Genomic DNA, 25,945 nt, shown 5'->3' with positions numbered 1-25,945 from the left:
GGGTTCAGTCACTGCCTTTCAGCCTAACCTACCTCACAGGGTTGTTGTGTGCATTCAGTGAGGAGGAGGAGAACCGTGCATGCCACGTTGCACTCCTTGAATAAAAAGATGGGATAGAAATGCTTCATGGTTGAGTGCGGACTTGATTTATTATATTTAATAATAATATTTTATTTATATCCCACCCTCCCCAGCCGAAGCCGGGCTCAGAGCAACTAACAACAATAAAAGTAACACAGCATTCTAAAATCAATTCATTCTATAATCAATTCAAATCAAATTAATGGCAACCATTGGGCCAGAGCTCCGCGAAGATTGCCGAGGGAGGGAGTCAGGCTGTGCCCTGGCCAAAGGCCTGGTGGAACAGCTCTGTCTTGCAGGCCCTGCGGAAAGATGTCAAGTCCCGCAGGGCCCTAGTCTCTTGTGACAGAGCATTCCACCAGATCGGGGCCACAGCCAAAAAAGCCCTGGCTCTAGTTGAGGCCAGCCTAACCTCCCTGTGGCCTGGGACCTCCAAGATGTTTTTGTTTGAAGACCGTAAGGTCCTCCGTGGGACATACCAGGAGAGGCGGTCCCGTAGGTACGAGGGTCCTAGGCTGCATAGGGCTTTAAAGATTAAAACCAGCACATTTCTATGTGCTTTGCATTCAAATGAATTGCAAAGCGGCTTACAAAAATAAATAACAATAACATCGTAGAATTGGAAGCGGCCCTGAGGGTCATCTAGTCCAACCCCCTGCAATGCCGGAATATGCAGCTGTCCCAGGAAGAGATCGAACCTGCAACCTTGGCATTATCAGCATCATGCCCCTAGTAATTCACAAATATGGCATAAAACATATGGACTAATTAAAAAATCGTAAGTAAAACAATTACAATCTAAAAACGCTATTAACAAAACAACTACAAGAAAGAAAGAAAGCCAAACAGCACAATTGCAACAAAAGCCACATTAGCACATTAACAAAGCACTACGGCATTCATAATCTATAAAACAATATTAACAACATCAACAAAACAGCAGCCAAAAAATAAACTAAGCACTGTTGAATTCATGCACACTCCCCACATTCCCATGACTCATAATCTTTCACTCTGTTCAGCTCATTAAAATGCACATGCACATAATGTCCATGGCAGAAGCTCTCTTCTGAAGGTGGGGCAGCGCAGGTGAAAGCAACCCCCCCCCCCACACACACAGTGGCAAACCGAGTCTCTCTCCCCTCACAGTTCTTCCTCTGGAAACAGTTGCCTTATGAAAGCTCCTAGGACTGGAGGGTCAGCCAAGGCAGGTGGGAAAAGCCATTGCCTGGTGGCCAGCATAAAGTCTTGCTCCCCTCACCCAGATCTCCCAGATTGCCATCAGATACCCTAACCACTGTACCACGCTGTCCCACACTGGCGTGTCTCCTACTGACAATTCTCACCTTGTTACTGATCACAGGCAGTGCCGGATTTACGTATAAGCCAAACAAGCTAGAGCTTAGGGCCTCACTCTCTTGGGGGGGGGCAAAAAATTAAAGGGAAAAAACACCTAGATGTACATTTTCAAAGTATAAGATTAAAAGAAAAGAAAAGAAAAGAACCTGCAGTGTGTATTTCACTATTAATATACTTCTTCTTGTGGAAGACAGGAGTGCCTGGTGTGCTCTGGTCCATGGGGTCACGAAGAGTCGGACACGACTAAACGACAAATACTTCTTCTCAATTACGGTATATTTCAGTTCAACAATTACTTTGATACAATACATATTTTGTTATGTGCAAATGGCTTTAGATACCTATTAGGTCCATAAATTACCATATAGCATGTATTCAACACAAAAAAGTGACAATTTGCTGTTGACAAAGGACAGCTGGGCATATAAAGGGCCCCATTACCTTCAGTAGCTTAGGGCCTCATCAAACCTCAATCCAGCCCTGGTCACAGGCAGAGGAATTGGAGTGCATGTGATGAATGATGGTAGTGAAAGAAGCCTTTACTGAAAAGTAGAAGGACCCCAAAGTGTTAACCCAGTTACTGCAGAAGTGTGTCCACATGACACTTCTTGTTTGTGTTTTATGCTTGAAGTTTCAGTGCCTCTGCCCATCTTCTCTTCCACAATGACTTCATTAGCAGCAAGCTGCTAATTAAATTCCATATTTATGATTGGAAAATAAAACCATTGGACCCTTTGAAAATAGATTTTTACGACTCTGAGCTGTGGCAGCTGACTCAGCAATTAAGGATGTGCAAAGCTGGAAACTTAAAGGCTTCCATGAGGAAGATAAACAGAATGAGAAATGACAGATGGAAAGGCTTGTCGGAAATCCCACCTCATTTCTGGGCTGTGTTAATTTTTCAGCCAAAAACAAAAACACAAAAGCGTCGTGTTGCGTGCGAGCTTTCCTCAACACCCTGTGTGGCTCAAGAGATCAATATCAGCCGCTTCTACGGAGGGCTTTTAGGGGTAGCCGTGTATTGCTATTCTAAGACAGCACAAAAAACCCCTACAGAACGTGATACTGGACAGGACATTCAGCCTGTTGAGAATCTTGCACTGTTTGCAGGGAGAGGGCAGGTTTCTAGACCTCATGATTGCAACAATATGCAAACAAGTGTGTGGGTGATATCTGCTGTAATCTCAGAAGATGGATAAGATTTCTGGAGGTTGTAGGCAGTGCCTCGGTATCCTCCTTCATTGTGCACTCTTCCTCTTGATTAGCAAAGCCAAAATAATTATGCAAAACCATTATCAGTATCTGGAGTCAGCAATAAAAAACCCCACTGGTGTCAGTGAAGTTATTTCTTCATTCAAAGAAACCAAAACAGTGCAGGTCTAGTGATCCTACCAACTCCTCTCAGTAGCTCTTGCCCCAAGGAGGCAGCTGCGAGGACTGAAGGTCTTCCCACAGTCCCCTCCTCTCCAGGGTTTCTTTCCAGGCAATCTGAGACTTTGTCTGTGCGCAACCAACCTCTCTTCTGCGCTTTTCATGTGTCTGTTGGTTCTGGGAGATCAGGGGGGAGGAGAGCTGGTTGCAGCAGGAAAGGAAGATCCCCTGGCTTCTCCATCGGTTTGTCTCCACTCTGCTTCTTGGCCCCTCTCCTCACCAGCCTTCGCTTCTTCCTCTGAATCTGGACTGCTCTCTGCCCCAGCCTCTTCCGGCTCACTCAACCCTTTTGCCTCTTCAGATAAGACTCTAAGACTAAGACTAAGACTAAGACTAAGACTAAGACTAAGACTAAGACTAAATTATTACTTATACCCCGCCCATCTGACTGGGCCTCCCCAGCCACTCTGGGCGGCTCCCAACAGAATATTAAAAGCACGATAAAACATCAAACATTAAAAACTTCCCTAAACAGGGCTGCCTTCAGATGTCTTCTGAAAGTCATATAGTTGTTTATTTCCATGACATGAGGGGAGGGTGTTCCACAGGGCAGGCGCCACTACTGAGAAGACCCTCTGCCTGGTAATCTGTAACCTCTCTTCTCACAGTGAGGGAACTGCCAGAAGGCCCTAGGACCTCAGTGTCTGGGCAGAATGATGGAGGTGGAGACGCTCCTTCAGGTCTACTGGGTTGAGGCCATTTAGAGCTTTGAAGGTCTGCACCAACACTTTGAATTGTGCTCGGAAATGTACTGGGAGCTACTGTAGGTCTTTCATGACTGGTGTCATATGGTCTTGGCAGCCACTCCCAGTCACCAGTCTGGCTGCCGCATTCTGGATTAGTTGTAGTTTCCACCTTCAAAGGTAGCCCCACGTAGAGCACATTGTAATAGTCCAACAGGGAGATAACTAGAGCATGCACCACTCTGGCAAGACAGTCTGTGGGCAAATAGGGTCTCAGCCTGCGTACCAGATGGAGCTGCTAGACAGCTGCCCTGGACACAGCTTCCGACACCGCCTCCTCCCAACCTTCTCTCTCTGATCACTCATCGTCATCCCACCACCAGTCCCCTGACTCTGAGTCTTCTTCCCCTGGGGGTTCCTTTGGGGGTTCCCCAGATGGTTCCCCCCTCCACTCTCTGCATCCAGCCAGTCCATGGCAGCCGTATACAAAGGCAGAATCAATTATGCAAAATAAGAGGGAAATGTGGACGTTGGCTTAATTTGTAGGAACTGAGCTTTCCATAGCACCAGTAGCATAGTGGTAAATTCAGAAGCACAGAGTCCCTTCACAGCCACCGTGAAGCCACACATCCCCCTAAGATTATACAATAATCATAATAAGGGGTGCATTGCAGTGATCGGTGCAGATCTTTTTGTGTTCCCTTTCTACTGTTTTCTATGCATTTCTATGGGCAAATGATTTTGGTGTGCTCCAATATCTTATCCCAGAGTGACTTAGGTTGTCTTTTCCTTGAAGTTCCATTGCATGTAAGAGAACCTGCACACCGTTCTCTTGAAACTGAAGCACTTTGTGTTTCTAAATGCTTAGCTTCAGAACATATTGTGGACTCTCCTTGCTTGGGGGTTTTTAAACAGAGGTTGGATGGACATCAGTCATGGAATGCTTCAGCTGAGATTCCTGCATTGCAAGGGGTTGGACTTCACAATTCTATGATTCTATATAGTACAACTCCTTGACGTTCTTCCTTTGTGACTTCTCCAGAGTGATCCTAGGAGCCCATCCTCAGTGTCTGGCTCCAGTCACACCTTCTCAGTGGCTAAAAGGCTCTCCTTACAGTCTGATTGGCCAGTTCAGGGATCCTGGAGACAGAGACCCTGCTGCAGAAATAGAATTGGGTCTTCAATCCCTCCACCCCCCACAATCCTGAACTACAAGACCTCTGCTTAGCACAGAATTTGGATTATTTTTGCACAGTTTGGGGGGTAGTTTTTTCCATTATCACACCGAATCCATGCTTGCAATTTTTCATTATGGAAGATAGATAGGATGGTTCTTCTTTGTCTCTAACTACAATTCTATGATTCTATGATTCTGTGAATATGGCTAAAATGGAGGCAAAGCTTATGAGTTTCATGAAGGGTACTCCAAATGATCAAGCACCAATTCCTGAACATTTAGACAGCGGTACTTTGCTTTCTTGCTGTCTCAGTGGTGATGGGTGAATTTGTCAATTTCCATTCTCTTAGATTCTCATTTTTTTCAAACCTAAAATTATCCACATTTCTGCAGCAATTTACCATGAAAAAAATATCCTGGCAAACATTCACCAGTGTTTTTGTGTAACTTTCTCCTAATAAACACAGTTTTGCGTGCCATTTTGACTAAGATACACATTTTTGCAATGCAGCTTTCCCTAACGGATGCAATTTTTTATGCTACTTTCATTAAGGTGTGTACGATTTCCCCTAATCTCTGTATTTTTGTAGACAGCTCCTGGAAAACTGCATTGCAGTATTCAGAGAACTGTGGATTTCAAATGATGGCCATGCTTCAGTTTGTGTGTTGCTTTAGTAGTTTTGAAACAGATAGTTTTGCCTTTAAATGCAAACTGAATCAAATTCCTCCCCCATCGCACCCCTCAGACAAATATCGGGGGAGGGGGTGTGCAGTTGATGGTCTGGGGGTCAATCTTCCAGGTGCTACTCCCCCCCCCCCATTAAACCCCCTCTCTAGGTGGCAAGGACGCTTTCTGGCTCCCAGATAAAACTTCCTTTCTGGTTTTCCCCTTGTAAGAGGAACCACGCTGCATTGCTGCAAGCTTCTCTCTGCCTCTGAACAGAGAAGAAGGGGGAAGCAAGGCTGGCCCCTGCCCCCCCACCCCATGCTAAATATAGGCACCAGGTTTGCAAAGGCCAGCAATGGGTGGGTGGCTGGTTCCGGAAGCACGTTGCACCATTCCACAGCAGCGACGCTTTCAGGGGTGCAAGCAGAGCAAGAGGAAGGAGGCCAAGATGGTGGGACAAAACAAGAGCGGCTCTGCCGCTGAGCGGCGGAACAAGGTGCTGGTTTGAAAAGCTCTGAAAGCAAAGCCTTTCTCTTGGACTGCTCTCCGGCAATGAGGTGTCTTCCTTCAAGGTTCTAAGGTAGGCCCTTAAATTGATTCAGCTCCTACATGGGTTTCTGCAGAATCTCTGGAACTTCAGAGAAGGAGTCTGGATGCCTCTTCTCCCTGCCCTTCCAGATGCTGTCAGACTCCCAGCAGCCTCAGCACCCCAGCATGGCCAATGGTCAAGGGTGATGAGAGAACACCCAGCCTCCCATCCTGGTCTCTGCAGGACCTACAGGTGTTCAGCATCTACAGGAACGTCTCGTGACACACTCGCTGACTTATTTTGTGACACTGCCCAAAATCAACGGGCACCCTTTGAAGGCCCTCCTCTGTTATCTGAAGTTAGGTGGGTGGTGAACATGGAGGGAGAACCTCTCCCCTGATGGTGCCCCATCCATGCAATGTCCTCCGCAGAAGAGGAGGGATGTGGGAGGAAATTTGAGCCAGTTCTCAGTTCAAGCTGAATTTAGCAAATTTGCTTCTCAAAGCAATATGGAAACTGAAGCACCACTGTCCCTCAAAATTTGCACTCATCCGAAATTTGCTGTGCAGTTTTCCAACCCAAGGATGTTTACAAAAATGCATATATTAGGGGGAGGTGTCCATATATATGTGTGTGTGTGTGTGTGTGTGTGTGTGTGTGTGTGTGTGTGTATATATATATATATATATATATATATATATATATATATATATATATGAATGCTTCAGCAAGAATGCATTATATTAGCAGAAATTGCTTTTAAAAAATGTGTGGACTAGGGATCCAAAAAAAGTGTTCATTTGGAGAAATTTGCACTAAAATGCTGAAGAATTTTCATGATAATTTCCCCCCATTTTTTTAAAAAAAGTAAACCACTTGGGGAGGTTGGGAATAAATAACCCAAAAAAAGGACCCTCTGGGTGTATGAAGTTTGTGTGCACAATTGTACTTTTTTAAGGTTCTTTCCACAATGTTGCTGAATGTACACAGGACATGGAGCCAGCGGGCATTATCCTGCTCTCTAACCGCCCCCCTCCAAGAAAAATCCATGCACACACACACACATTCAGTCCAACCCAATATAGTACTGTGGTACCTCGGGTTACAAACACCTTGGGTTACAGACTCCGCTAACCTGAAAGTAGTACCTCGGTTAAGAACTTTGCCCCAGGATGAGAACAGAATTCGCATGGCAGCAGCGGGAGGCCCCATTAGCTAAAGTGGTACCTCAGGTTAAGAACAGTTTCAGGTTAAGAACGGACCTCCAGAATGAATTAAGTTTGTAACCAGAGGTACCACTGTACCTGCACATTATAGTGTCACTTGAGGATTTAATTTGGTCTGCAAAGTGACCCCCCTTATCTGCACTTCCTGGACTAACAGGTGGATTAGAACACACACGCAGGCTGTGTATGCAACATGCATTTAGAGTACATTTAAAGCAGATGGCTCTCCTCCAAAGAATTGTGGGAACTGTAGTTTACTCCCACAGAACTACAATTCGCAACACAACAAACTACAGTTCTCAGTATTCTTTGGGTGGGGAGCAACACATCTTAAACATGCTTTACATGTATGGTGCCACAGCCACCCTACAGTTTGCACACCTCTTAATTTTGAAATACAATCCTTAGCTCAAAAGTTGCAATCATTTTTTGCAAATTTCAGGACGAAATTGTATGCCGGAAATGTAAAATTCTGTGTGATTTTTTTTCAATTGAAATTCTCTGATGCAGAAATGAGGATGGGGTGGACTTAGGAAGAAACTCTTGAAAATGACACAGACCCCAGATAGGCAGATCCATCCCGCTTTCTGTGCTGCCCTCCTGCAAAACCAAGGTCAGGTGCCAGTCAGCCCCAAAGATGAACCTGACCCTCCTGACATTTGGCCCCAAGTCAGGACAGGGACAGAAACCAAGCGCTGCAGCTGCTTGCTTTCGTTTGACCGTCTTTTCAGCAAAAGGGCTGGGGAAATGGCAACAGATGATGTCCTGGAGGCCAATGCAGTGTTCAAAACAGCAAAAAAACTCCAGCTCCTTGGAAGCATTTGCCTTCTGTTGCCTCCATAACCATTGTCCTCCCCCCCCCCTCATCATTATGCGTAACAACACAGAGGGTGTGTAGATTAAAGCCTTTATTAAATGCCAAGCTTTCATCTCCTTTCTCGCGACTTCTGAAATCCCTTTAAATAGATGCACTAAATTCCTGTGGTAAATTATTAAAATTATTGTGCCATTACTTTGATTTGCATGCTCTGAGCTAACACTAATCCTGAGGACGCCAAGATCCATCTCAGGACCCTCGTTCTCTTTTTATTTCCACCCTCGTTTTTTTGTGTTGGTGTTTTCTCTTGATTCCTCCTCCCTTGGCCCACCCCACCCACAGAGTCTGATTCCCGATTATTTCTGTTTCCCCCCATCCTTTTACATTTGGATGCTCAAAGCTCCTTGTTTCAAGCAGGATGAATCTCAGGGAGACAGGAATGTGCCTCAAAGCGGCATCAAAGTCTACCCTCCCTGACCTGTGCACATATATCCATCCCTTGGGAATCTCCCCCTGACCCCACCTCTCCATACGACACTGAAAGGCTTTTGCCCGGCTGGCATTTGCCCTTGGACTTTGTTAGCACATCTTCCTTGAACAGATGGAGAATGGAGAGATGCATGTGCAAAAACCTCTGGCTTCTATGTGGCTGGAATGCAGCTCACTGCACAGAGGAAACTGCGCACAGGTGAGCATCACATCCAAGACTCTGCCCACTTTTGCTCAAGGTTGGCATCCATTGGGAATTGTGCATCTTTGCGGGTGAAGTCAAACCACTGGAAGGTTGCAGCACCTGCTGTGGCTGTAGAGATCGACATGGGAGAGACATGATTAGTTGCAGCTGGGGCAGATGCACCACAGTGTTTCTTCTCTCTGTGCTCCTCCCAGCGATCATTCCTCCCAGTACGTTTCCAAGCACAATTCAAAGTGTTGGTTTGACCTTCAAAGCCCTAAACAGCCTTGGCCCAGTATAGTTGAAGGAGCGTCTCCACCCCCATCGTTCAGCCCAGATACTGAGGTCCAGTGCTGAGGGCCTTCTGGTGGTTCCCTCACTGCGAGAAGCCAAGTTACAGGGAACCAGTCAGAGGGCCTTCTCGGTGGTGGCACCCACCCTGTGGAACGCCCTCCCACCAGATGTCAAGGAAATAAACAACTACATGACTTTTAGAAGACATCTGAAGGCAGAAAGAATTGGGGATCAGAATTTAGGGGAGTTTTTAATGTTTGATGTTTTATTGTGCTTTTAATTCTATTGGGAGCCACCCAGAGTGGCTAGGGCAGGCATAGGCAAACTTGGCCCTCCAGATGTTTTGAGACTACAGTTCCCTTCATCCCTGACCATTAGTCCTGTTAGCTAGGGATGATGGGAGCTGTAGTCCCTAAACAGCTGGAGGGCCGAATTTGCCTATGCCTGGGCTAGGGAAACCCAGCCAGATGGGTGGCTTATAAATAATGATAATGATAATTGTTGTTGTTGTTATTCCTCTGGTCACTGATATGAATGCACAGCCTGATTGTCTATCTCTAAGCACGTAGTCGTCTGCAAGAAATTCCTGCATGGCAGTGCTAGTGCTCCCAGCCTTCTTCACATCATGTCTGCAGACATCTTTATAACACAGAGTTGGTGTGCCAACTGGCCTGGTGCCAGAAGCCAGCTCCCCATAGAGCACGTTCTTGGGGATCCTGCCATCTTCCATTCTGTGGACATGACCAAGCCAGTGTAGACGTCGCTGAGACAGGAGTGCAAACATGCTGGGAATGTGGGCTTGAGAGAGCACATCTTTGTTTGAGACTCTCTCCTTCCATGTGATGCCCAAAATCTTCCTGATGCAGCGCACGCGGAAGTCATTAAGGCATCGCTCCTGATAGCTGTAAGTTGCCCATGACTCCCTACCATAAAGCAGTGCACTCAACATGCAAGCCTGGTAGACCTTCATCTTGGTATCACATACACAGCCCAACAAGACAATGACAATAATCCACCAACAGCATACAAATCAATATGGCTAACCTGATCCAAAACACCCACCCACCTCACTCACACACGAAAACAAAGATCACCACAGCCAATCACAAACAAACAACCACACCCTAGGCCAACCCCAACCTCTCTCACCACCAAAGGAACACGAGTAAACAGCACAAGCAATGCTGACACCAAACCCTACATACATTAAGCATAATAGAAACATTGCCACCCCACCCCACCCTCACCCATCTTCCCTCCCTCCACCCCTTTTTTTCTCTCCCCCTAATGTCTCAACAAATGAAACGAATTTGTAAAAATGTTACATGGAAAAAATACGAGAGACATTACACTTACGTCTGTAAAAAAAACAACTGGCAACCAACACAGCTGTTTTAAAGCAGGAGTCATATTAAATCTTAAACAGATCTAAGAGCTTCTGTGCTCTGGGGCAGTGGAACTTTCCGTGTCACCTTCCAGGACAGCCTTGCGCATTGCCATAATCCAGGCTGGAGGTCACCAGAGCGTGGAGGACATTGGCCAGGTCATCGGTGCACAAAAGGGGCCACAGCTGTCCAGCCAGCATCAGCTGGGGTGAGAGTTGCCCACAGACCAATTGCAGACACCTCCAGGTCCAGATCCTCCCTTGAAGAACCCTGTGTGCATGTGAGCAGACACTGCTTAGTGATGCTCTTAAGATTTGCATGTGTGAACTGGTGTAGAGCCCAGGAGCACCCACCTGCATTGACCATACAGTGCAAATTACTGGATGTCACTCTGTTGAACTCAGGTTCACCCCTAAAGCCAAGGCCACTCCACATATCGTGTGTTTGCTGCAGTAGGTTTCTGAAACTGCTGGAAGCCACAGGAGGGAGAATTGCTCTTGTGTTCAGATCATAGCTGTCAACTTACAGATTTGAAAATAAGGGACCAGCAGCCTTGAAAATAAGGGACCAGCAGCCAAAATAAGGGACCTGCAGCCTCACCTGTTCCAGGCACTCCAGTCTTTCTGTCCTCCTGCAGTCTGGTCAAACTCATGCTGGTAGCTTCGAGAACACTGTCCAACCAACTTTGTAACCAGAGGTTCAACTGTTTAGACTCTGAATCACATGCACCACAAGGCCTATGCAGCCTCAACTTAAGATGGCTCCCTGGCCTGGCTTTGCACTGCAAAGTTTGCAGCAGCACGTGCAACAAAATGGCGTCCAGCATTCAAAAAACCCCTCAGCTTGCATTAACTAGCCACACACAAGGCATGCAAGCTCCACCCCCCCAGTCGTTCTTAGACTTCTTATTGGGTGAGCAACACAGCCAAGCAACACAGTTGGAGCCTCCCTCCTCCCTGGCCAGCAGGGAGAGGAGCTGCTTCCTTTGAAATTTAAGGGACATCATTTAAGGGACATTTAAGGGACATCCATCAATAAGGGACAGCAGCGGGACATGGCGCTGGAATAAGGGACTGTCCCTTCAAATAAGGGACACTTGACAGCTATGGTTCAGATCCTCCTTGCTGGTTTACCCCTGGGACATCTGCTTGGCTGCTGTGAGAACAGGATGGTGGACTAAATGGGCCTGATCCTGCAGGCTCTTTTGATGTTCTTATCATAGCTGTCAACGTTTCCCTTTTTTAAAGGGAAATTCCCTTATTTTGAATAGGATTCCTCGCAAGAAAAGGGAAAAGTTGACAGCTATGGTTCTTATAATGAATTAGGAGGGAATTATATAGTTTTGTGGACTACAGTGGTACCTTGGTTCTCAAACTTACTCCGTTCTGGGAGTCAGTTCAACTCCCGGAAACTGTTCGAAAACCAAGGTGCGGCTTCCAATTGGCTGCAGAAGCTTCCTGTACTCAGTCGGAAGCCATGTCGGATGTTTGGCTTCCCAAAAACATTCGCAAACCGGGACACTTGTGGCGTTTGGGAGCCGATTTGTTCAGCAACTAAGCCGTTGGAGAACCAAGGTATCATACGACTGTATTTCTTAATGAGATGCTTTCCTTGTTGATTATTTAGCTTTTGTTATATTTTGTAACTTGTGAATTATGTAACATTATTCCCCCATTTTGTGAGCCACCTAGCTCCAGTGGCGTAGGGAGGGGGGCAGAGGGGGCGGTCCGCCCCGGTTGCCACTCTGGGAGGGGTGACAAGATGGCCCCTGCTTCCCTCCAGCTGTAGAACGGCCGAGGGCACCCGCAATCTGTATGGGCGCCGCTTGCGCAGCGTCTGTACAGGCTGCTGCTCTTGTGCGCCGTCCATGAGTGGTATCTCGTACGGCCGCCATGCGTGAGTGGCACCCTGTATGGGATGCCGTGCATGTGCAGTCCATACAGGCTGCGCCGCCCTGGGTGCCGCTACTTCCTAGAGCACAGTTTGTTGTGGAAAGGCATCATACAAATAAATGATGAGGATGACTCCCATTTGGGAGTGGTAAGATTTCCAGCAATAAAGTTGGGGCCTGGTCCATACCTTCCAACGTTCCTCATGAAGATAGGGACATTTTATTCTAAAGCAAGTGACGGTGTAACCACATTTGGAATACTGGGTGCTTTCTGGGTTGCCTCGCCTCAAAATGGATATTGCAGAGTCGGCAAAGATTCAGATCAAGGGGATGGAGGAAAGGCTGAAGCATTTGGGACTTTGTAGCTTAGAGGAAAGGGAACTCAGAGGCAACATGATAGAAGTTTGCAAAAGTATGCAAAGCATGTGGAAATCAGATAGAGAAAAGTTTCTCTCCCTCGCTCATAACACTAGAACTTGCAGACAATGAAGGTGGATGTCGGAAGAGTCAGGATAGATAAAAAGAAAGACTTCTTGATGTTGCACATAGCTACGCTATGGAATCAGTGCATACGGGAGCTGGTCCTTTGTCTCTTTCTGTTGCACCGTCAATCATCCCCCTCTGCTTTTCTCCTCTTGTTCCATTGCTCTTAAAAGTGCTACCGTTTTTGAATGTTTTGTTTTTAAAAACGTCTCTCTGCAAGAACCACAAGCGATGCAAGGCCGGCAAATTTTGCTAGGTGCGTTCACACTTGTGTCACATGGTAAATGTGGAAGCAGATGTCCACATTGGCAAAGGCCGTGTTTGCCACCACCTCCATTTTTCAGATACTTATCAAGTTGTCAGCAAGGGTCAGCGATGCCACTGTTCCATATGCTGCCGGAGCTATCTGCAAACTCAACTAATGCACCAATTCCTAAACTTTATTATGTTTGCATCTACTATTCTGATTCACCAATATTCGGGAGCCTTACATTTTTCTTCAGAATTTTAAATGTGGCTCCTTCTGCACTCCAGTGCAGCTGTACTGAAGGTACAACTTGGCTGCCAAGATAGCTAGCTGGAGAGTTTGCGCCATGCCACAAATCTGGTGAGACAGTTCTGGTGACATAGAGCAAGCTCAAACCTAGTACAGTCGTACCTTGGAAGTCGAACAGAATCCATTCCAGAAGTCCGTTCGACTTCCAAATTGTTTGAAAACCAAAGCACAGCTTCTGATTGGCTGCAGCAAGCTCCTGCAGCCAATTGGAAGCCGTGGAATCCCCGTCAGACGTTCGGCTTCCAAAAATATTTTGCAAACCGGAACAGTCATTTCCGGGTTTGCGGCATTTGGGAGCCAAAATGTTCAGGAACTAAGCTGTTCCAAAACCAAGGTACAACTGTAGTCTGCTATTTAGCAACATTTCCCCTTCTGCCTTGCCATTCAGTGCAGCAGCACTGGAGTGCAGAAGGAACTGTGTTTGATGTAGTAGCACCAGAGCACGGAAGAAGCTACACCCAAACTCCAATCAAAGCCTGACGCTGTTTAAAAATAGATTAGAAACTGAAAGTGTACTTACATTATTGTTTAGCTCGAAAAGCATAACTAACATCCTGATCGAAAATGCATTTACTTTGAAGTAAGTCAATCTTTACTAAATCCAGAGGCTACAAATCTATCTAGTCTCATTAGGGACATGAGTGGGTGAACCAGGAATACAGTATAAGACAACATTCTTATTCTTTCCTTTCCTTTTCTTTTAAAAAAGGTGATGTACACGTCTTTCTTATTTTTTTAAAAAAAACATGAATCATTGATTTTGGAGAGACTCGGGACATGCGGTACCAGTTGTTTCTGGGCACACCTGATGGAAATACTCAGAAGTTGTGCAATAACATTACAGGAACTCATGTGCAGGGCCGGATTTAGGTTTGATGCGGCCCTAAGCTACTGAAGGTAATGGGGCCCTTTATATGTCCAGCTGTCCTTTGCCATCAACAAATTGTCACTGTTTTTGTGTGTTGAATATATGCTATATGGTAATTTGTGGACCTAATAGGTATCTAAAGCCATTTGCATATAACAAAATATGTATTTTATCAAAGTAATTGTTGAGCTGAAATACAACCAGTCCCTGCAGAATGTAGGCACCCTATATATAGAAAGGAGAAACCAGTGATATTTTAGGGAGCAGGCTAGCAGACCTGTTATTACATCATAGGAGCCTACACAACACAAAACACTGCTGATGTATGTAGATTTTATTTTATTTGTTTTTTATCTTATATGTTGGAAATGTACATCCAGGTTTTTTCCTTTAAATTTTTTGGGGGCCCCCAAGAGAGTGGGGCCCTAAGCTATAGCTTGTTTAGCTTATATGTAAATCCAGCACTGCTCATGTGCAGCTTTGGTACAATTCCATGTGTTTTGCACAGGAGTTCTTCCCTGGGGGATTTCTGCCCTGCAGCTGCAATGCAAAACATCCTTAAACAGAAGGAGGGCTCATAGAAGGATCCACATCTGGTTGGCAGAGCGCATGCTCTGCACTGTGCCGTAGCCTCTGGGTTTGGAAAGGCTCCTGCATGAGGGAAACCTTGCAAGAGATCTGCCCTAAGACTAGGAAACAGCAGGAGCCAGGATAAGTTTGGTAGCTGCGTTGATTTACCAAACACACCGTTTAGCACCGAATTGGAACAAACAGCAATTGGGTTTTCCATGGATTGCTGTTTGTTCCGATTCAGCACTAAAGATCAGGTTTTCCTGGAGAAAGCAGAAGGGCAAAGGCAAAACTGCTCAGACCCATGAATGGCACAAGCAGAAAGCCATTTGGACCCCTGCTTTCTAGGCACAAGACAAGCCCTAAGTGGCACCTCCAGAGGCAGAGGCAGCCTATCTGTAAATACCTGGCACTGGGAGCGAGCAAGTTAAGACCGTTGCCTTCATACCTCTCCTGTGAAACAAGATGTTGGATTAGATGGAGCTTTGATCTGATCTGCCAGAGCTGCTCCTACTGCAGCTGCGGAGCTACTCCCTGCTTTGTTTAACAAAGCTCAAAACTGAGGAAAGCTAAGTTGTTAGACGTGGATAATTATTCCAGGATGGGTGCAAGCAAGCTCTTAGTGGGTTGGTTAAGTTGACGGGTGCTGCAGCAAACCTGTTTGCTGGTGACATTGTATAGAACTGAAGGTTTTTAATCACTACCCAAACCCTCTTTTTTAAAAACAAACAAACAAACACAAAACAACAACTAAAAAAGTATTAAATTAGCTTGTGGTATCATTTCCTGCCCTTTTCCTGTCTTCATCAGTTTGCTTCATTAGCATTTTGCCACATTTGGGTGGTTTCCTGTGGAGGCGGAACTTCGCTCTATAACTCCAAATAATTTACAGGGAGATATGAAATACTTTTGCTGTTCTCTTTAATAAGGCCGAGAGCAAATTCTCACCGGCATCTCTTAGGTATATGTGTTTGGGCAATTCTCCCAGTTAATGATATAAAGCATTCATATTTATTAGGTGTGGAGTCAATAGAATTAAATTCCATGCCAAGATCTATACAGGAACATCTCCAATTTAGCTTTCTGGTTGTTAAATCACAGCCGTGAACCCGCCATGTAGTACTCTGTGTGGCCACATACGTGCCTTTATGTTGTGTTTTCGCTCTGACCCACAGCCCTCTCCTTTTTAATTTTGCTGGCCTGTGAGCTGCCTGTGGGAGAGGCGATGGTGCAATTGCACTGGAGCTTTTCCACCCCATTTTCTGTTTTTTAAATACAGCAGACCCGAAAGTGACGCAGGGTTTACGTTCCAAGGATCTGCACAGGGCCGGATTTAGGTTTGATGAGGCCCTAAGCTATTGAAGGTAATGGGGCCCTTTCTATGCCCAGCTGTCCTTTGTCAATAATAAATTGCCGCTGTTTTTTGTGTTGAATATATGCTATATGGTAATTGATGGACCCAATAGGTATCTCAAGCCATTTGCGCATGTTGCCATGCAACAAGTCCATGCAGAATGTAGGCACCCTATATATAGAAAGGAGCAAACCAGTGATATTTGAGGGAGCAGGCTAGCAGGCGGGGCCCATGACTTACATCATAGGAGCCTACACAACAACAAAAAACTGTTGCTGTATGTAAGTTTTATTTTTATTTTATCTGATATTTTGGAAATATATATTTTTTCCTTTAATTTTTTTGGGGGCCCCCAAGAGAGTGGGGCCCTAAGCTATAGCTTGTTTAGCTTATATGTAAATCTGGCCCTGGGTCTGCTCTTGTGCAAAGCCAGGAAGACCTCTGCAACCACCCTCCTTACATGCGTTTGACCATCTCTGCCTTACTGGACTCTGGGGAGGTCGTGTAAGGTCACTGGCAGGTTATGGGTGGCTCCCACAAGAAGCAAGGTGGGGGGCTCAAAAACTCTTACCCCCTAGGTTTTGCTGCCACAGAAAGAGTTTTAAGCCTCGCTCTTGCCTATTGGGCTCTTTAAAGGTTGTGTAAGATCTTGGATGACACGTTGCAACTGTCATTCCCACCCCCCAATTCTCCATTTATTTATTTCCCCACCACCCACGCAAAGCTGCAATTGCATAAGTAAATGTGGTCTAAACCACTGAGCCTCTTGGGCTTGCCGATCGGAAGGTCGGCAGTTGGAATCCCCCCAGTGAGCTCCCATTGCTCTGTCCCAGCTCCTGCCAACCTAGCAGTTCGAAAGCACACCAGTGCAAGTAGATAAATAGGTACCGCTGTGGCAGGAAGGTAAACAGCATTTCCATGAGCTCTGGTTTCCGTCAAGGTGTTCCGTTGCGCCAGAAGCGGTTTAGTCCTGCTGGCCACATGACCCGGAAAGCTGTTTGTGGACAAACACTGGCACCCTCGGCCTGAAAGCGAGATGAGCGCCGCAACCCCATAGCCGCCTTTGACTGGACTTAACCGTCCAGGGGTCCTTTACCTTTACCAATTGTATTGTTGCCCATGTGGGATGTGAAACACAAGAGCAGTCAAGTACCACATTCCTAGAGTGAACATGTTTACACATGGGGAGGAATGTTTATCTAGCCAGCAGGTAAACTTCCTGTTTCCTTCTGGGCTGGGACAAATTTCCTCTGCATGTGACTGGAGGTGGGTGTGGCCTCACTTGTGCAGGTAACGACAAAAGCACAGGGCAGGGCAGCCATCTCTCTCTTTTTGACTACATGCATCGAAGAAGCAACATCTGCTTAGCCAAAGATACTCAACAGAGGGACTGTCTCCTTATGAGGTAGTTTCCAGGTGTATATTACTTTTCTAAGCTAAGTCTGCCTTCTGGGATCCGATTGTGAACAGAATGTGAGTAAACTCTTTTTATACAGTGGTACCTCGGGTTACATACGCCTCAGGTTACAGACTCCCCTAACCCAGAAATATTACCTCGGGTTAAGAATTTTGCTTCAGGATGAGAACAGAAATCGTGCAGCGGTGGTGCACTGGTAGCAGGAGGCCCCATTAGCTAAAGTGGTGCTTCAGGTTAAGAACAGTTTCAGATTGAGAATGGACCTCCGGAACGAATTAAGTACTTAACCCAAGGTACCACTGTACTTTTATAGAAGACTGTGTTGTGTCTTATCTTTTATGAGGGAATAAGGGGGAAATACCAGAACAGTTATTATAGAGGCTTTAGTGAGCCTGAGCAAATGCATCCGCTGTGAGTTTAGAAGGGGGGAATGTTACTCTGCTAAATTGTGAACTTGTTAACACAAGTTGGAAAGGCTATAATCTAACAATACGTATACCCTCTCCTGCATCCCTGAACATTCCCACAGCCCACACCCCAATCTCCGAGCACCAAGAGATTCCAGGGGTTGCTCTGCTTTCCCGGAGCTCTGTTCCTTGGAATGAAAGTCAGCGGAGACCCTGGTTTCGTTTGGATACATGGTTTCATTTACACACCTACACAACCTCAGCTTAGGATGGAGGTGCTCAAAGCATTCACACCCCAACAGAAAGAAGGTTCTTTTTATCATATATGGTGGTCTTGTAGTAAGGTTAAAGCTTATTTGGAAATGATATACAATGAGATGAAAAGGATGTTTAAAATAACATTTGTAAAAACAAACAAACCCAGAAGCCTTTCTCTTGGGAATTACAGGGATAGAACTACCTAAATTGTATATACATTTATTCATGTATGCGACTATAGCGGCAAGAATGTTACTTGCCCAAAAATGGAAAAAATAAGAAGACCCAGTAAAGGAGGAAAGCATACAAAAACCTATGGAATATGCAGAAATTGCAAAACTTACCGAAAGAATAAGAAATCAAGATAACAAACTTTTTATAAAAGAATGGAAAGGGTTTACGGAATATTTACAAACAAACTGGAAGCAGATAAGAACATTGGCAGGATTATTGTAATAACCTGCAGTTTTATAAGAGTATATATTTAAAGTAGGTGAATAAATGAGCAGATTAAGTTACTTTGGATTTGCAGAAGATATTAAAAATAAATTTAAGGAACCGCAGAGAGAGGGGGAAGGAAGCCAAGTTTTAAAACGTCAAAATGACTGTAAAATTAGTGAAATGTATATATCTGAAAAGTATATTTTTTTAAAAAAGAGAGATCTTACTTCTCCATTTAGTTTCCAGAGAAGCCCCCAACTCACAGACTTGGCTCCAGCACAGAGCAAGACACACCTCTGTGTCTCCATCTTCCAGTGCCATCCAAAATTCAGACACACGTTTCCCTCACGCACAGCCCTGCTTGGCCTATTGTTCTCCACCCTAGTATGATGCGGCATCCCGACGTATATTGTTCATTGATGTATATTGTGCTCTAGGAGGCTTCGTTTGATTGGAATCAAGTATACCCTTCTAGAGTTAACGCAAAATAACATCGCTTCTGGTAAATGAGCTGCGAGAGGGCTGTGAAAATTTGTGTCCCCAGCTTTCCAGACTCATCTGCTATACAAATCCAAAGGGGCACATTGGTTGCCAGAAGTGAAATATATTAGCATTATTTTCACCCTTCCTCCCCCACTATGTGCAACCTCCAACAAGGAACCCTTCATTTTTAAGCAGTGAAACAGCTGGACTGCAGCCCTTCCACAGATTTTTTCACTCACAATGACTGCCCTTAGAAGCTATGGTTCTCCTCTGCCTTTAAACTGGGAGACCCCAAGTTTAAAAGCAACAACTATTCTTTGGGTCTCTTGATGCATGCTATTATTATTATTATTATTATTATTATTATTACCCCACCCATCTGGCTGGGTTTCCCCAGCCATTAAAAATACATTAAAGCATCAGTCATTGAAAACTTCCCTAAACAGGGCTGCCTTCAAAGGTCTTCTAAACGTCAGATAGTTGTTTATTTCTTTGACATCTGATGGGAGGGCATCTTCATATTTCTCGAAGTGAAGTATTAGGCCTGACCTGAACTGTGTGGCTGCCTGGAGTGTAGAGTGCTCTCCCTCTCCTTCAACACACAGACACACACTCCATGGAGCGCAGTTGCTCTTTGCTCCTGGAAAAAAGAAACCAGAGTTCTAGCTGCAAGCCGATTTGTTCAAGCAGAAGCACATGTGAATTTGGCGTAATCTGCCCTATAAGAGATGCAGTAGGGGCAAAATTGCTCTGCTCTGTCTCATCCCTGCAATGGAGAACTTTGAAATCATAGGCATGCAATAGCTCAGGGGTGGCCAACTCCCAAGAGACTGCGATCTACTCACAGAGTTAAAAACTGGCAGTGCTCTACCCCCCTTTTTGGGGGTTCAGGTCATAGTTGTTGAGCTTTTTAGGGGAGCCTAAGATGTTGAGCATCTTTGGGGGGGAGCCAGTGATCTACCAGTGATCTACCACAGATTCCCAGTGATCTAACAGTAGATCACAATCTATCTGTTGGACATGCCTGCAATAGCTGAATTAGACAAGGCTGATCCACAAATAAAGGCTCCTGTTATATGCTAAGTATGGTGTGTGTGTGAAATGCCCTTAAGCAAGCAAACCCTTTGCTGTTCTGGTTATCTTCTTTTAAGACATGCATATGACATACCCCCCCCCCCCTCATTTTGAGTCAGGCCACGTTGATGACTTCACACCTGCGGTTTGCGACCGACGCTGAGACGTTTCCATGACACTCGAGTAGTTTTCGCAAGGTGTCACATGTACCTTAAGTGGCACTCAAATCAGAGGCTATAGAATATGGAATATTTTCAGAGAGCAAATGTGCTGAAATTGAAATGTGTTAGGAGCCTTTTGAATATCTTCTTGCAGCCTTGCTTGAAGTGAAGACAGCTTCCTTTCACCCAAGGAAGGAAGGAAGGAAGGAAGGAAGGAAGGAAGGAAGGAAGGAAGGAAGGAAACTTGCAGTACAAGGGATCCAACTTGATTAAGAATAGCTGTAGAAATAATAACACACAACAATCAGTTAAGTCACATGAATGTTACAGCATAACCATAAATGTTACAGCAGCAGAGGGCCCAGCAATTCTGGATCCTTATCAATAAAGGAAAATTAAAATTAAAGACATGTTTCCTCAAACCAATCTTTCTCCGCTTCACCTCTCACCACTTGTCTGTGTTGGGTAAGGTGTTCAGGCAAGGCTATCAATTATCTATGCCTTTGGGGGGTTTTTTGTTATTGGTCATTATTGTTTGACAAATGACAAGTGTGTTTTTATACAAAACATCTGACAGACAGAACATCTATCTAAAAAAAAATCCCAGCCCACCTGCCCCTGGAAATATAGACCCTTACTCCTGGTTCAGTAGAAAATTATTTTTAAAACAATTTAAAAATATCATAATCCATCAAAATTTCCAGGCTTGTCAAAAACTTACTAGAATCATCAACAGTATTAAAATCCTACTCCAGCCTCCTCTCTCCCAATTAACCTCCATCTCCAAGGCTAGGTGATGGGAGGGAGTGCAGAGGAGAAATCACCAGGGGCTTCCCCTAAGTGTCAGGTTTGGTCCCTGAAATCTCAGGTCCTGGGATGCTCCTGACCTGGCAACCCTAGCAATGGTGGATATTTTTGGAGGGCTTTGGGGGTGAGAATGTGGCTGCACACCTGCCGAGATGCGCCCTCGTGCTTGCTGGTGAGGTTGAGATAAATCACCAGCCCTAGTTCGTATGGAAGCAGAGTAATCTTTCCTGATAAAATTCATGTGCACCTTCTATTGATGCATTTTTACCAACAGGGTACAGAACTTCCCTAATTATTCTGTTTGCTGACCTGCCCATCCTCTTCCTCTCACCGTTGTTTTCTAGGGAATAGAATCAGAAATGGATGATCTCAGTATGGAGACCCTGAAGGACGAAGTGGATGCCCTCTGGGAGAATGTCGAGTGCAATCGCCACATGTTGACCCGCTACATCAACCCAGCCAAGCTGACCCCTTACTTGCGCCAGTGTAAAGTCATTGATGAACAAGATGAGGACGAAGTGCTCAACTCGCCAATGCTGCTCTCCAAAATCAACCGAGCAGGTACAGCCAGGTGCCCACAGCTACGCTGATTTGGACGTTACAATGGCACCAGTCTTCTGTCAGAACATTTGTACCAAATTCAGGGTTCTGGTTAGGGTTACAGCAAGTGAAAAGCTGTCCCTGGGTACATTGGGAGAGACATTTAGTGTTTTGGGAGCTGTAAATTGCGTGTCGGGGAAAGGTAGGTTTGCCATATTTCTAAACCAGGACACCCCAAAAGTTGTTGAGATTTTTTTAGACAAATCCCAGAGCTGTTGAGCTATTTTTTACAAAGACACCAAAAAAACACCCACAGTTTTTCAAGTGACTTGCCTAAGGTCCAGGACAGGCACTGCCTTTCAAACACCAATTTCTTTTTTGAAATCCACAAGTATATCAGCCCTAGGAGAGGTGCTTTAGATATAGAAGGAGATACAGGGAGACCTAGGAGACCTCTAAGAGACCTAGGAAAGGTGCTTGATATATAGAAGGAGATACAGGGAGACCTAGGAGACCTCTAAGAGACCTAGGAAAGGTGCTTTAGATATAGAAGGAGATACAGGGAGACCTAGGAGACCTCTAAGAGACTTAGGAGAGGTGCTTTAGATATAGAAGGAGATACAGGGAGACCTAGGAGACCTCTAAGAGACATAGGAAAGGTGCTTGATATATAGAAGGAGATACAGGGAGACCTAGGAGACCTCTAAGAGACCTAGGAGAGGTGCTTGAGATATAGAAGGAGATACAGGGAGACCTAGGAGACCTCTAAGAGACCTAGGAAAGGTGCTTTAGATATAGAAGGAGATACAGATGGCCATTTCAAACTTTCTGTGCCACTTTTGTACACCCTCTTCAAATTATAGTGGAAAGTTAATGAAACAAGAGTTCTCCTCCCTCATCTCATCCAGATGTCCTGTCTTGGTCACCCTCTAGGTCGGCTGCTGGACATCCTCCACACGAAAGGAGAGAGGGGCTATGTGGTTTTCCTAGAAAGCCTAGAATTTTACTACCCAGAACTGTACAAACTGGTGACGGGGAAGGAGCCAACACGGCGATTTTCCACCATTGTTGGTAAGCTAGATCCAGCCTTGCCAGGGCTCAGTGGGGGAAGCAGAATCATTGCAAGGCAAATCATGAATAAAAAGGTCTGCATGAGCTTTCCCGGTTCTTATGCAGAGCACCAATGGGGCCAAGTGGGGAGGAGGATCAGAGCAGCAGGACAATCAGGTGGTGAAGCCATGTGGTTGGTGGTCCCTCCAGATGTTTCTCAACTACAACTCCCATTATCCTTGACCGTTGGCCAGGCTGGCTGGGGCTGATGGGAGTTGGAGTCCAGTGACATCTAGCCCTGCCCTGCTGAATCAATCCAAGGGTCCTTGTCTCACCAAGCATCCTACACACACACACACACACACACACACAGTCTGGGGTCATTGGGCTTTGATTCTCCAAACAAACCCAAGGTTATCTGAGTGTTGGGAGATTAAGGTGATGGCCACCAACTTGGATGGTTTTAGAAGAGGACTAGACAAATTCATGCAGGAGAGGGCTACCAATAGCTACTAGCCATGGTGACCATTCTCTGCCTCCATGGTCACAGGCAGTAATGCTTCTGAATACCAGTTGCTGGGAACCTCTTGTGCTCGGATCCTGTTTGTGGGTTTCCCCCAGGCATCCTGATGGCCACTGTGAGTACAGGATGCTAGACTAGATGGGCCACTGGCCTGATCCAGCAGGCTCCTCTTAGATTCTTCTGTTTTGTTTGGACCAGGGGACCCTGGTTCTCTCTTCATCACCTCGATCCATGCTCTGCTGCTCACTTGCGGCAATGTAACCCTGTCAAGCCACGTAGCCCTGGTACCCTGTGTCCGTCTCCTTTCCATTTCAGTAGAAGAGGGTCATGAAGGCCTCACCCATTTCCTGATGAACGAGATCATTAAGCTGCAGCAGCAGGTCAAGACCAAGGATGCTCAGCGCTGCGAGCTCCTAGCCAAATCCCGCCAGCTGGAGGATGAGCGGAAGCAGCTGAAGCTCAACCTGAAGGAGCTGCTGACCTTCCAGGAGAGGTACAACAAGATGAAAGAGGAAAGGAACAACTACAACGATGAGCTCGTCAAGGTGAAGGATGAAAACTACAACCTGGCCATGAGGTATGCCCAGCTGAGCGAAGAGAAGAACATGGCAGTGATGAGAAGCCGGGACCTCCAGCTCGAGGTGAGAGAGGCATTTTGGGAAGAGAAGAGGGGGCTGTTTAGACTCCACATCTGACTGCAAATATCTTCTTTGCCCATTTGTCAAAGACAGAAATGGAGAACCTGCAGCCCTCCAGATGTTGTTGGACTCCAACTCCCATCAGCCCCATCCAGCATAGCCAGTGATGATGGGAACTGGAGTCCAACCAGATCTGCCCTTATACTGGTTTATGAATCATTCTGTCAGGCTTCAGGGGACCAGATCCCTCCCACGGTGGCAGCCCAGCATCAGAGAAATGATAAATGTTCTTACCAAGTAATTTATTCAATAATTCACAGAGAATGACGAAGGAATGCAGCCTTCCCTAATAATGGCGTTGCTCCAAGTAAAGTCCCCCCCCCCCATCTCTTTTATCCTACATCATCCCTGGGCTTTCTGTCTCTGAGATTTCTGTTTGGCTACTCTCACTCCACATCTAGTCCTGGGGGAGGCCTCCCCCCCCCCCAGAAAGGCTCTCCAAAGACGCTGGGTCTATCAGCTGCCTATCCCCCAGTGTTTCTGCTTCCTCTTCCAATATTTCCCTTCTTTCCCCTTCTACATTCTCTGAACTATGTCCTTCTGCAAACCACGGTTCTAAATCTATACTGTCTTCCTGTTCTCAGGAAGGTTCAGGAGAAGGGGCGCAGCCCCCACTGTTCCTCCTCAGTCCGGCCCTGACACATTCTCTCCCAAAGGACCCACGGGAACTCTAGTTCTGTTAGAAAACATGGTGATCTCCAACTGAGAAGTACCAGCACTCTCACAAAACTATAGTTCCCAGGATTCTTTTGGGGGAAACGACAACAGTTAAAATGGTATAAAACGAAGACACTTTCAGGGTTTTAATAAACCCGAAGTCCAAAAGCTGAATGACTCTGATGTCTTTAGGCAGGGCTTGTCATCCCTCACAATGTCCCGCCTTTTGAAACATAGGCTGTGCACACCATTCACCAGGACAGAGTCTAGTTTTAGGGGACAAACGTTTATTTGATGTTTCTTTGCTTATTTCCCTCTCTCACACACACATTCGCTCCACACTGGTAGATTGACCAGCTGAAGCACTGGCTGAACAAAGTGGAAGAGGAATGTAAGCTCGAGAGAAACCAGTCCCTGAAGCTCAAGAATGACATTGAAAACCGGCCAAAGAGGGAACAAGTCCTGGAACTGGAGCGAGAAAATGAGATGTTGAAGACCAAGATCCAGGAGCTACAGTCCATAATTCAGGTGAGCAAGGATTAATTTCTGGCTCATGGCTGGTTGTTGTTGTTGTTTAGTCATTTAGTCGTGTCTGACTCTTCGTGACCTCATGGACTAGAGCACGCCAGGCACTCCTGTCTTCCACTGCCTCCCGCAGTTTGGTCAGGCTCATGTTGGTAGCTTCGAGAACACTGTCCAACCATCTTCTCCTCTGTCGTCCCCTTCTCCTTGTGCCCTCTATCTTTCCCAACATCAGGGTCTTTTCCAGGGAGTCTTTTCTTCTCATGAGGTGGCCAAAGTATTGGAGCCTCAGCTTCAGGATCTGTCCTTCCAGTGAGCACTCAGGGCTGATTTCCTTCAGAATGGAGAGGTTTGATCTTCTTGCAGTCTATGGGACTCTCAAGAGTCTCCTCCAGCACCATAATTCAAAAGCATCAATTCTTCAGCGAACAGCCTTCTTTATGGTCCAGCTCTCACTTCCATACATTACTACTGGGAAAACCATACCTTTTACTATACGGACCTTTGTTGGCAAAGTGATGTCTCCACTTTTTAAGATGCTGTCTAGGTTTTCATCTGAAGATCACAGGGTGGTTTACATCATAAAAATACATAATGAAAACTCAAAAGACCTGTCATAACAACAGCAACAACCAACAGCCTCCTTCCACAAACACATTTAAAAAGCAATAGATTGTTTAACCAGCCCAAGGCGTGGTTCAGCCCAGACACTGAGATCCACCTCTGAGGGCCTTCTGGCGGTTCCCTCACTGTGAAAGGTGAAGCCACAGGGAACCAGGCAGAGGGCCTTCTTGGCAGTGGCACCCATCCTGTGGAACACCCCTCCACCCCCATCAGATGCCAAGGAGACAAAGAACTACACT

General features: G+C 45.8%; 1 protein-coding gene across 3 annotated transcripts in view; it reads left to right on the top strand.

Moving 5' to 3' along the window:
• Nucleotides 1–25,945, top strand: part of CARD11 (caspase recruitment domain family member 11) — a 114,750-nt gene that overhangs the window by 41,885 nt on the left and 46,920 nt on the right. The window contains exons 1-5 of one of the 3 annotated variants that reach the window (XM_077918720.1): nucleotides 5,791–5,978; nucleotides 21,437–21,653; nucleotides 22,566–22,703; nucleotides 23,521–23,846; nucleotides 24,909–25,088. In XM_077918720.1, the coding sequence (XP_077774846.1) occupies nucleotides 21,452–21,653; nucleotides 22,566–22,703; nucleotides 23,521–23,846; nucleotides 24,909–25,088 (846 nt within the window). In that variant the 5' untranslated portion in view covers nucleotides 5,791–5,978; nucleotides 21,437–21,451. Of the gene's footprint in view, nucleotides 1–5,790; nucleotides 5,979–21,436; nucleotides 21,654–22,565; nucleotides 22,704–23,520; nucleotides 23,847–24,908; nucleotides 25,089–25,945 lie in introns of those variants that run through there. The other 2 variants (XM_077918722.1, XM_028706751.2) reach the window with 2 other exon arrangements.

The sequence above is a fragment of the Podarcis muralis genome, chromosome 14 (assembly GCF_964188315.1).
Source record: "Podarcis muralis chromosome 14, rPodMur119.hap1.1, whole genome shotgun sequence".
NCBI lineage: Eukaryota > Metazoa > Chordata > Lepidosauria > Squamata > Lacertidae > Podarcis > Podarcis muralis.
Note: the sequence above shows the minus strand (reverse complement) of the source record. Positions and strands in the feature narration are given on the sequence as shown.